Below are 12912 nucleotides of genomic sequence, written 5' to 3' on the forward strand. Positions count from 1 at the left end.
TAAAATGAAAACATTAACTTCCTATCTAAACTACGACGGTTTAGATAGTCGTATTATTGTTCAAGAAATCTTTAACATGAAGCATATCTCCCAAAATGCCATTAAAAATTTGACATTTTTTAAAAATTTGAAAACATGATGCGAAAAACGGAAAACTTGTTGATGAATTAGGTGCGATTTAATTTCGAGCTTCTTAGCTCTTCTCTGGTTATGGAACGACATGAGCGTGCTGCATATCGAAATATATTTCCCTGAAGATATAATGTAACACTAATAGATGGCGCAATAATGCACTTTTTACCCAAAAATCGACAAGCCTCTGAAATGTGTATATATATGTGGAAATTTGCTATTTTAACCAAGTCTAGGATAGATCTAAACTATCTTCATCGGCTAGTCTAAATTATTTACAAAGAATTTGGATATAAGCAGCACCTTGCATATACGATGTGAACGTAACCCAATATATCTATTTGCGTTAGCATTGATTTTATTTCGTAATCAGCACAAATAAACAAATGTCGGCAAGTTTGCTAACAGTTTGTGAGAAACAAAACAAGGTACACGTTTTGGCTTTAATACAATAACTTAAGTCGAACAAAATGGATGTAAATTACATTTACGGTTAGTTAATTAGTTTTACATTACAGTTAGTCTTTTAAACTATTATTTTCTTGTTGGATGTTACAGAGAACAGTTTTGGTCATTTGTCATTCATTCACACCACCACATCGAATGCTGCAGCATTCCACAAATGGAAAATGTTTTATTTGCACGTCTATACGTTGCATCATGTAGAATGAAGTAAACTTTAAAATAATATATAAAAATACACAGAATTATAATCAATCCGCATGTTACAATCGCGATATAATTTCCTTCAAAGCATTGAAGTTTGTTTTCAACCAAAATAAAAAAAATTCTTTGAAAGAATTTATCATCGATTGATCTTTCTGTAAATAGACATTAAACCCTTGCTCTTTGCAGGATGGCAGGATTTGTTTTTCCCACAGTGCGCGTATGTACATTGAGTTTCTTCTTCATAATTTTTTTTTTCACATAAAAAGCTATACTTTAATATTTCTTTATTCATCATTTTCTTTATCTTCAAGTAAAGTGAATAATTCATTTCTTATTTGCACGTAATATATTTTTGTCTTTATGTTTCTTCATGTTTCTAATTAGGCTACTGTCATAGACAAATCATTTCAATTCTTTTACAATGTTCAATCGTTTCGTTTGCAGTTTTCTTCTTTCGTACTCTGTTATCTATAGGTAGTATGTACATTTAGATAATATTTTATAAAATATAAAAATATTTTACACCAATACTGCATGTATACAATTGCTATAAGTTAGTGATTACGCTACAGTATCGAAATTTTTTTTGTCACAAATACTCTTAGCAATTCCAATATCAATTTCGTTCCTCAATTTTTTTAATTTTTATTTTATAAAATATGCGCATTCTTATAAAATGCAAAATTTATAAAATGCATTTATAAACAAACTGTATAATTAAATAATTTTTATACGCATGTACCAATCGTGATGTTGTCATATTGGTATATTTTGCAAATTTGGTTATACTTTTAGATAGGCTACAAATTTTAAATCAGCTTACATTGTTAAACTTGTTTTAGGTAGTATTCAACTAAATAACATTGATAAATAAATCTCAGCTAATTTTCGTGGCACTATTATAAACATTTCTTTTTATGTTTTACATACATATCTATACGTTTTTTTGTCGTTTTTATCTTAAAAGTAGATTTTCTTACTGTGAATAGCTTAAAACGTACAACTTTATCACATTCAATTCGTCAGCATGGGTAGCAGGCTCAGTACGAGGCTAAATAGCAAAACCACTGCATAAAGGACGTTCTTGTGTCCTAAGGACGAAGACGCGAGAGCGCTGGCCGCCGTCTTCACGCACTGCTCGTATTCTTCGTAGTCTACCCGCGTGATGGCGCAATAATGCGTGTGCGCACAATTGTCACAGGATGTGGTGCTGCTGCTGTACATCCTTACGCTGTTCGCCTTATAGTACCTAAAACATAAACGAAGGTTTAAATCAAAATCGGATATCACCTGAAATCAGAGAAAATTTAAGAGAAAAATGTACTGAGAGTAAATCTCACGCGACCTGATGATATCCTGTCTGGATTTATATGAGTCGAAGAGATTTGTCCATGGACATGTCGCGCAGGATGCGCTAGATAGGAAAATTGCTCGAATCCTGCGATTCTAGCAAGTCCTGGCTGGATATCGAGTGGATGTGATTCAATTTGATGTTCGTGCAGGTCGCAATTTGCGCGAGAATTTTTACTTCCCGTACTTTTCTCGTGCACGTTGCACATAATTCAAGATTTTGAAAATTTCGAAAATTTGACTAGGACTCAAGAGGCAAAAGGGTGTCTGAACGTGTTCTGCATATATTTTAAAGTCTGAGAATATGTATTCGTAATTTAATTGTGATTTAGGCGCTTGAAGGGCAAATACTTACTTATTAAAGCTGGGTTTCTCATTAGTGCTGGATTGTGTTAATTTCTCGGCGAGCGTGTGCAGTGACAGCGGCGAGATGTTCGATAGGCCGTAATACGAGCTGAAGTTGTACTCGACCTCCCAATCTATCACCCCTGGATGCCTGCTTAGGCGTCCCAAATCTAAATAATATTGAGTATAGTCCAACACCTGCAAGTTCAATTAACAATACATTAGAACCTTTTTATCGGTAAGAAGACATTTATAAACAAAACAATATAACACATTTTGATTTACATATAAATTATTCGGAATATATTTAAACATGGCAAGTGTTTGAAATGTTTTAAAGTTTGTATCTCGTCCGGAAACTTGAAGTTGAAGTACATGAACGCGATAACGTCGTGATAAAAACAAATTAAACAGAGTTATGATCATTATAAAGTATTAATGAGCTAATTTATTTGCGCTGAAAGTGGGCTGCGACGGCAAAGACGTTAGCGTGCGCAAGGATCCTCGATTGATGCGCTCCTTAATGGATCTCCTCGTCGCGGTGCGCTTCTTCTTCAGCGAGGCGTCGTTATTGTTGCGAGACGCTCGTTTCACCGCCCCCGGGCGGTCTTAATTTGTTCTATCAGCCTTGCACGATAAACATCTAACGCTCATTATTTAATACTATTAGGTTTAAAACAAAAAATAAAAATATTATAAATATTTTTATTCATACAAACAAAAAACAGGAAAGTAAAAACCTAAATACCTGCACAATTAATTTGTGGAATTTAATATTTGTTTTCAGTTTAATCCTAAAGTTGTTTTGAACAACTATTTGCTCTATTTTTATAATATTCTGTTGTTTATTGCATATCAAGCTTCATTTTGACGTGTAATTTATATTTAAAATTTAAATTTTCCACGTTCTATATCTATTTTCATTGTGTAACTTCCGCGAATTTTCTTGCGCGTGTTATTAAATCAACGAATAAGGACACCAGCTACAGCGCGCCTCAGAGGATGCATAATTAAATCGCTCCGTCGTGTAATTGATATATCTGAAAGCTTGCCGGATGCCGGAACGGGTTGGAAACTTTCGATGCAATTTAAGTCTTCGCTTGGCGCTTTGCCGTCGAATATTATTCCCTAATGAATGGAGCGTCTGCAGTTATTCGGTAGTTTATGTTCGTTTACGTGCGACGAAACGTGATGTTAAAACAGTACACTTTTTGAGTGTGCATGGTGCAGTCAAACTTTTAAAGCGCTTTCCTAGCAAAACGATGGGTAAACCGAACAGCCAACATTTTATCATAATCACAATAACTTCATTATAATTTAAAGTTTTAAATTTCTTAATCGCTTAATTGAAATAATTAAAATTTGCAGCTTTAAATTACTGGTTAATGAATTGTTTTTGAATTGATTTTGCTTACATCTATTGAAAAACGTGTTTTGGATTAATTAGTTTGTAAACACAGGAAAAAGGTAATATAATTGTAAAAATAAAGCAATTATTTGTATGTATAGGATATTACCTGACCAGTATCCTTGTCAAATTTATAAAGTCTCAGTCCTGGATTATTAGCTCCATCCGTAGTTCTTCTGGGTGTAACAGAGGGCGCAATCATTGCCCAGGAAACAGGTCGACCTAAAATAAAATTTCTAGTTTATAAAAACACATAACTTTTCTGATTACTATTGTTATAGCAAAAATATTTAGTTTTGTTGGTGTTATAATATTTTATTTGCTTAACCAAACACTTTATAGAAATCAAATGTTTATATTCGTGTCCTGGGTTGATAAAATATTTTTGTTAGGAAGGTCGATATGCGTTTCATATGTTTATGCAGTATAAAAACTTGATCCTTCGGATATTCCCCGACCAAGGGTCATTCCGAGTTAAAACCTAATACATATGGAGAGCCGGCAGTAGGAAGGCGAGAAGGGCAAAAAACTGATACGACCGAAGCGCGGGGTGGTCATGAAAGCATGAAAGATACCAAAAAGGGACCGATTCATCTGACGTTCAAAGAGAAGTATCAATATGCTGAAATATTCTACATCCACGGCACATATAGATATGCTGATATGATTGTAGGGCGTGATATGAATGAATCTCGGTTTCCATATTAATACAACTTACGTCCTACAGTGTGGCACTGAAGGCATTATTTAAATTTATGTTGATTTATAGAAAACAAAAAAAGTTATAAAATATTCGTAATTTTTGCATTAGGTTTTTTTGCCGAAAGGTGCTTTCTTGTGAGGTGAGAGTTAACTGATGTTCGCGCGTAATTCCAAAGGTCTTAGTAGGTAATTCCCTGCCCCGAAATGGCGAAACGCAGGAATGGCAAAAGGAAATTGCAGAAAAGGCGTGAAAAAATGCGGAGCTTTCGGCGTTAACCGATGAAAAATAACCGTCAATTCGGAGGGTTGCCGGCTAATTTAAAAGTGGACCGAAATAATGGCCCGCAATGGTTCAATGTAATTGCTTGCGGATTCACTTTGCTTTCCTTCGCGCCCTGCGTGCGGCCGAGGCGCAAATCTAATCCGCAAATTGGACTCTGCAACTGCCTAACTTTCGCCATCGCTTAATGAGGCTTATTAAGTCGGAAATTCAACTTTTTCAGTTCTAACAATGCCGCAAGCGCTGACTTTTGCGTAGAAACATATTTTTGAACCAAAGACAAAGGCGACAAAACATTCTCATAACAATCATTTAAATTGGTTGGATTCTCTTTAAATTTCTTTGCCAATTGTTGGAAATTTGCGGCCTGTTTAAATGCGGTTCTGCTTAGATGGTTGGCAGTGAATCATCGATATCTTGGCGGGCGAGACGGGCAGATGGCCGCAATCAGCTGCGGAGATCCGTCGCCTTGGAGAAAAGTTGCGCAACGATGCCGGTTTAAATCGAGTCTTAATCTTTGTCCATGGTTCGATTCAGCCGAGCAGGGCGCCTTCTTATATAATTGGAGTTTCAGTATGAATTACACTACTTATTTTGAGTTTCAAAATCCTTTACTCATTCTAATCTTATCCATTTATAAAACAAAGTATCTAATTATTATATCGTAATCATAGTTTAAAAAATATCTACTACCTTCTCCATTATCTTAATAGGTGCGATGTAAGGTTAACTCGGTGAAAACTTAGTCTGAAGGTTAGCTTGGTCAACTATAGGGATATGTTTGGATATGTTTAAGTATAACATAAATGTAGTTAGTCGCAGTTAGTGACTTTGTGCTAATACAGTTAGTCCACACCCACGGTCCTGCTTGATAACGGTCTAGGATTCTGGGTCGGGAAGGGCCGTAAGACCTAGAAGTCCAGCTTCAACTTGGACTCGCCTGCTTAATTTCTGGGCTGGGCATGTCGCGCCAGACGGCGGACTTAATTGATACTTAAACTCGCTGCTAACACAAACGTTTACGCGTTAGCGTCCTTTAGCATAGTTTATTCGATAACCAGGCAGTTATGTCCACAGCTTGCACAAGAAACATTACTGGCAAGAACTAGAATTGCCTTCATCGTACATTTACATTCGAAAGTTAAATTTGCCTACCATTATCATTGTAGATAACTCGAAACGAATCGGAATGAAGATGGCCAAAAAACTGGCCTACAATGATGTCGGCAAACTTGCGAACCAGTTTCAAATATCGCTTGTTGTGGTGATCAGTGTAGGCGTAATGAGCATGATGGTTGCCACCACGTTGTCGTTCGTCAGAACCTGGAGGCATGTGACCAACCAGATAAACCTGAAACAAAACAATCAAAAATTCAGCATATATTTTTTTATGAATCTTTTTATGATTCGCTTGGACATTTAGATATTCGGCCAGGCAGAAATCATGTCACGTGTTACACGTGCACTACATATATATAGAAGGTTGAAAAAATGGAATCATATTTTATTCAAAGCAACTAGTTTCAAGACGAATAAGAAGTAAAATGAATAAAAAATGTCTCCTGGTAAGGTGTGAACTTTCCATCGAAGTCAAACGATGTCAAAATCACCAAAACGTAACAAAAATGCAAAAGCTACACTACTAAGGATCGCATTATGTTCAAAAGAAACCTTAGACGTAGTAAAGGTAAACGTAAATGTAGACGTCTGGCACTAGATGCAAAGTGAAGCGTTAAAAAAATGATAAAAGAGTAAAACGAATTTCCTCGCTTTTCGTCGCTTTCCTTTCGCGCAGGCTTGATCTGGTTGGCACGTACGTCGCACGAAAATTGCATAATAGAGTAATTGATATTGAAATTTGATTTCGTTCCGAATGCGAGTGCCGTGCCTCATATCACGCATGCGAGTTTTACAAATGGCAGCGCTGATCATAGAAAATCCAGCTAGTTCTAGCCGAAATCCTTCCAAGAATTTCTAAGAATAGACTCAATGGAAGGAACGCAAAAGCGCAAGGATTAGAACGGTCGAGAAGGGAATTACAACAGCTTCGAATCGTAAAATTTTTTGTAAGCGCGCAAATAATCAGAAATTTTCTATTCATTTTATTGAGCATGTTCAACGAGCACAAAGATTTCGACAGAGCAAGCAAAAAGTGCTCATAGAAGAAAGTACTAAATTGAGTACGTGACTTTCAAGAATTTCATATCAGCGTTTAAGATATCATAACACAGGAAATATTTTTTTATTATTAACCAAACGTGGTTTGAATAATTTTGATAAAACTTATTTATATGGCAGTAATATTCAAGTAATTTGCGTTAATAGCTTTGGACGACTCGAAACGAAAACTAATCGATAAACGTCCAATTTTATGTTGCGCCCTTTTGTAATAGCTTGGCGTGGCGCGACCTGACATCTAATCAATCAGGCGTGGCGTGATATTTCGATATTGTTGATATTTATCAATAATTAAAATTGAGAGTGTAAACACGACTATCAATCATCGTTTGCTCTTTCTTTTGCGTTTAGCGATGCTTTTCGAATAATTTAATTAACTTTCGAAGTGAAAGAAGTAAGGTGGATGATAATCGAATTGTAAACGCACGCAAATTTCTAATTTACAAATGAATCATTGATTAATTATCAACGAAATAAAATCTATTTTATAAATCATTTATTATAAAATAACTTTTTTATGTAAAGGAAAGGATATTTATTAGGATGTTTTTATTATGAGTTCCAATCCGGTCTATGGTTATTGATATTGCTGAATCTGTTTTTCTCCTGTTTTGTACCAAGAATTCGTGGCCGATTTGAATGTTTTCCTAAAAATTTGAATAATGGATGAGCGCAAACACCCCAGCTTTTGTGTGTTATTGCAGAGATAGAAAAGCATAGAAAACCAAACAGGTTTTACTGTCCTGTCGGACGTAAGCATGAATTGTGATAGAATATAAATCTGCAATTGGCAAATAAAAATTATAAATTTAAATGCACGTCATTTGAACGCTATGCACGCGCGTTTGTCATATGAAAAATGCTGTGATTTATTATCCAAACATTGCAGCTTTCCAATATACAAAAAAAATGGTAAAAGGAATTGGAATTTGGACGATTTGTTCTAAAAACATAAAATACAGGCATGACGTGTTTTTGTTTGATTTTGAAAAGAATGTATTTTTCGACTGTTTAATTTGTCTCTTTGCGCATCTGCGATTTTTTAAATGCGAGTTTTGAAATTGCTGTACAGATATTGCGACACAAAAAATGGGTTGAGGTACATGTTGGCAATTTGTGATGGTGCAAACAAGGTGTAGAGAGGTGTTGTGATTTATGCAAGCGTAAAATTCAATAATTCAAGAGAATGCAGAAAATTCCGTAAAATTCTGCGGAAATGCGCGGAAATAAACGCGCACCTGCGACGCATTTCGATATTTGTTTATATTGCGCTTGAATTATACAATCGGTAGTATTTTAGGATTGTTTGGACAATTGCAGTGCAGACAAACTTTAATTTCACGGCATATTAGATATTTATTTATTTTAGTATCTACATACATAATAAACCGTTTGCACTATAACTTCACACAACAATAAGACCCAATAAAAGTTTGAATCCTTACGGACATCTTTAAAATTATCAACTTTTTGTTTACTTAGGATTAAATATAACTTGTTTGTTGTTGATGGCATGAAGCTATCTAGTTATACCCTAGGAAGGCCTGGGATCGTCTGCTGATGTGAGGGCGATAGTGATTAGCGCGTTTTTTACCCTCTGTCTAGACCCCTAACATTGCAACTACTTCTTATGCCTTGGCTTGAAAGTTGGCCATGATCCAGCAATTACACTCCCCGCTTGCAAGTTGCCTTTTTTTCACGGCAGTCGTGATGCTGGTCTAGAATCTGCTATTGGTGTTGCGCTATCAGTATTGTTCATTTAGGTGTTCGAATTACTCTTCCTTGAGGCTTCTCTAAAACATGTAGCCATGGGCATTCGCATTGTCAGTATCTTTTATCAGCAAACCAACGCATTGTTGGCCAATGCTTACCAACTCTCTTCACGCTTCTACTCAACTTACCAAAGTGATACAACTAACACTAAGCAAGATTATCGATCCTTTATATTCACACACATTTTCTTGCACCCAGAGGCATCTAAGAGCACATAGCAGCTATGCAGTGCACTCTTTGCTCACTTTGTTCGCTTTAGTTACACTCGACCATTAGGGCGCTATAAAAAAAACAACAAGAATGTGTGAAAGGTATGTAACACGCAGCGAGAATCTGAGCACTTCCAGGACAACCCAAAGGGGCGCAGTGAGAATTGGAAGCCAGCACGTGGGCGGTCAACACACAATGGTCATCGAAAACTTTGCAACAAATGACCACTCATCCAACTGGCTCAAACGAGCGGTTATACAAATCCTATTAAAAAGTTGGTGGAAATTATTCGCCGCTTAGAACTCAAAAACCCAATAATTCAACAGCTCGAACACGAATATAATTGAAATAACAAATTTAATTGAAAATTTTTAATCTATGTTTAGTACTGCATATAAAAAGAGTTGTTTATTTCAAAGCATGTCTAGTTTTTAATTAAATTTATAATTAAAATGTGAAATGAAGGACTTTTATAATAGAAAGAACGTGCATAAACACAATATCTAAAACAGTCCCGCAGTAAAATTGAATGTATTAATGTGGAGTGCAGTGTTTCACTTTGACTTAGATTTCAAATAATTTCATACATTAGTTAATTACTCTTTGTTCTACTTGATTTCATTCTATTCTGTTATGTTGATTATCATGAATATTTCCTTGAGTAATGAAAGAAATTTTATATGATTCAACTGTTTGTTGCAACATTCTGTTGTCTACCAGAAAGCGTGAGTTTGGTTTGCTAGTCGCATTTGCTAAATTCTCTCTGTTTGTACTCAGGCACTACAAGTGCTGCCAAACGAACGAACGAAACGGCACGTCTGGTCGTGCGGTACGTTCGCACCGAGCAATTTGTAGTGTTTGTTCTTCCGACGTCCGTGTCTGTCGTCCTGTGCGACCAAACCCAGGCTAATATAAATATATGCATATCCTTCCGACAGGAGCCGTCGACAACGCGCTGGGATTTCATTCAGATTCATTTAGATTTTATCTTGCAATTTCGTTTGCAATTGTCTCAACCAAGCACATCTCCCAGCGAAAAGCAATATACAAACAGCGGAAGATTCGATATCGTTTGCATACAAATTTATATGATTATAAATGAAAAACAATAAATTTCATAATATCAAATTAGTTTTCGGAAAATATAGAGTATTTGTGATGTTTTCTGATTTTATTTGTTGCTTGTTCCAGCTTGGGCTTTCGAGAATGTCCTTGCGAATGACGCGGGGCCGTCATTTATCTTGATTATTTCTAACGACAGCTGGCTGGATGACGCGGCCTGCACGTCCTGCTCATCCTCCTCAACCGCTTTGCTGTTTTCTAGATAGCGACGGGTAGATGGGAGGGTACTGGAAGGGATGCTTGCTCGCATCATATTTATCACTCATCTTGTTTTCCATTCAATTAAGAGGCAACGTTTTGCCGTCATGCTGCGAGATTGTACTTGAATCGATAAGTCGACAGTGTGCTAATTTTACTTTTACTTATATACAATATTTGATTGTCAGCAATATTCAGCTATAATAACCGTCACAATACTATATTAAGTATCAAGTGACTTAACGAGGGTTTTATTAACGTTTTGCGACGTGATGCTTACGCTATTCTTCCTATTTGCACTCTCTTTTCACGTTTAGCTTTTTATATTTGAACTTTTGTATTTAAATCTTTGAAATTCGCTCGCACACTATTGGAAAATGTAAAGTTATAAATGTCGTGTCGCGCCGACACGAGCAGCAGCATCGCCTGCTGTTCCTGGCAGCGTATGGTATATCATATGGTATGGTATGGTATATCATATGGTGGTGCTGCACCGTAGGCAAATGCGCAGCTGCAAGCTCCGTCCAGTTGATAATGCCCGTGGATAAAGTACCACTTTCTGTATCTAAAAACCGTGGAAGAACTGGTGCTTTATAGGTGGAAGTTGAAAAATATATTTTAATATAAAAGTTTTTAGTCTAATGCGGAATCCACTTTAAAAAAGATTTAGCTTTTGTTTCATGATCAAACGCATCAAAGATAAAAGGAGATCTAAAGATCTACTGTGCACAAATATAAATAATGTGCAAATGCACATGCACATCATTAGGAACACAAGAAAAAACACGAATAAAAAATATCACTGCGTGCATTATGTGCATTTTCAACACACACAAGCTGCATATTTTATAGTAGATTTCTATTTTATATAGAAAGTGTATGCAGGTAGGTACAGTCAAAATGCACTCTCTTTACAGCATAAAGCTTTGCTTGTGTTCCTCCTTATTCTTTTTTGACTTTGTTTTCGTGTTTTTGTCCACACAAACTTCAGTTCATTCTTGTTTTACAAGACATAAGAGGTGCGCATTATTTTTTACGATCGACTTTCAAAAAGATGCCCTACGTCGCTAACGAAATCATCTTAAAACGCCGTTCCGCCTTGATGTGATGCGCTGGCGCGTCATGCTCTCAAATTCTTCTTTGCACAGGAAAACGCAAAGCACTTCCTGTTCGTTGGCGAGAGCGCGGCGATAACAATTCGCGCGATACATACATTTCGCATTAATGTAACTAAATGGATCTATTGTGGTCTTACACTACGCAGATAGAGAACAAAAGAAAGAAAGAAAATCGGAAAAAGCCTCTACGCATAAAGAAATATAAACTAAACATAATATAAAAAGTAGAGTCCGACCGAAACTGGATTTTAGCCGAAACCGAAACCGAAATTTCGGCCCTGCAATCAGTTTCGGCCGAAACCGAAACCGAAATTTCGGTCGGTCTCTAATAAAAAGTTTCAGAAAGACATTGCGAAATAAGTTATAAAATATAAAAAATATTAAACTTAAAAATTTAGATAATTACAGTTAAGTGGGAATTGTGAAAAATATTAAAACGGCTAAAAAATAAAATCAAGGTATAGTTATTATTATCACGCTGCTTTATTGTTATTATAGTCTTTTGTTTGGTTATCTTCATTTTTGCTGTTTTTGTGTGCAATTTTCTTGCTTTCAGTCTTATTGTCAGGGTTACGACGGAAGAGCACCAGTTAAGAATGTTATCTCAATTTTCGACGTTACGGTAAAATAACAAAGAAAAATATATCACATATATTTTTATTTGTAAAATATTTCTTACAAGAGTTTACGGTTTTGGTACCTAATATTAGATTCATTTTTCTCTGACAAGGTTAGTCCGAAATTGTGAAGTGTTCTTAGAAGACCTCATACGCCACTCAAAGAATCGATAAAGCGGAATAAAGCTGGTGCTAGATTAGCGAGGTAAAAAAAACCAAAGGGCACTTCGCCATTCCGCTTTTGGAGTGACTCGACGATGAGATGAATCGACCCGTCAGTATCTTGGGAGACTGAAAGGGGAAGCCCAAGGCGTCCCCGAAAGTGCGAATGGATGTGGATAGTTCGGATGGATGGTGTGGATAGTGCGCGGATCGATCGACCTCGGCGGTCTTCGTCGGTCGGGGCGAGATATTGATGAAGATAAACGTGAATTGTTCGCACGTCCAAAGTGCTTCTACCTTCTAGATTTTCGGTTTTCAGTTTTCAGCTTACATACCCGCGGACAATAAGTTATGCTTATGTAAGCATATGGGAACATGGATACAATTTTGCAAAGTGTTTGTTCCGTTGAGGAGAGTTGAGTTGTAACAAACTGACTTGATGTGCATTCCCTAGAAAAGTTCTTTAAAGTGCTTGAATGTTTGCAAGGTCATCAATTCTACTTAGAGTGCAACTATGCAACGTTGTTGTTTGCTATTGAAAAAGTATCCGTTCATTCAACTTCTCTCTGAATTTGATATTGATATTTTAAACTAACTATGTCGGTTCAACAGTATATATTATGAAACATGGAAGTTTTGTAATTATAG

The 12912-nt window shown here is 36.2% G+C and overlaps 1 protein-coding gene across 1 annotated transcript in view; it reads right to left on the bottom strand.

Moving 5' to 3' along the window:
• Positions 1–472: 472 nt before the first annotated feature.
• The window catches only part of LOC135791032 (acid sphingomyelinase-like phosphodiesterase 3b), a 91995-nt gene continuing 79555 nt past the window's right edge, over positions 473–12912 (bottom strand). Inside the window, exons 6-9 of the mRNA XM_065301344.1 lie at positions 6042–6237; positions 4014–4126; positions 2507–2694; positions 473–2050 (exon numbers count right to left, since the gene is read on the bottom strand). Of these exons, the coding sequence (XP_065157416.1) occupies positions 1816–2050; positions 2507–2694; positions 4014–4126; positions 6042–6237 (732 nt within the window). The 3' untranslated portion in view covers positions 473–1815. The remainder of the gene's footprint in view (positions 2051–2506; positions 2695–4013; positions 4127–6041; positions 6238–12912) is intronic.

The sequence above is a fragment of the Atheta coriaria genome, unplaced genomic scaffold (assembly GCF_025399875.1).
Source record: "Atheta coriaria isolate IRGN ID8LTWV9N9 unplaced genomic scaffold, Caltech_Dcor_3.1 hic_scaffold_4_pilon, whole genome shotgun sequence".
Taxonomy (NCBI): domain Eukaryota; kingdom Metazoa; phylum Arthropoda; class Insecta; order Coleoptera; family Staphylinidae; genus Dalotia; species Dalotia coriaria.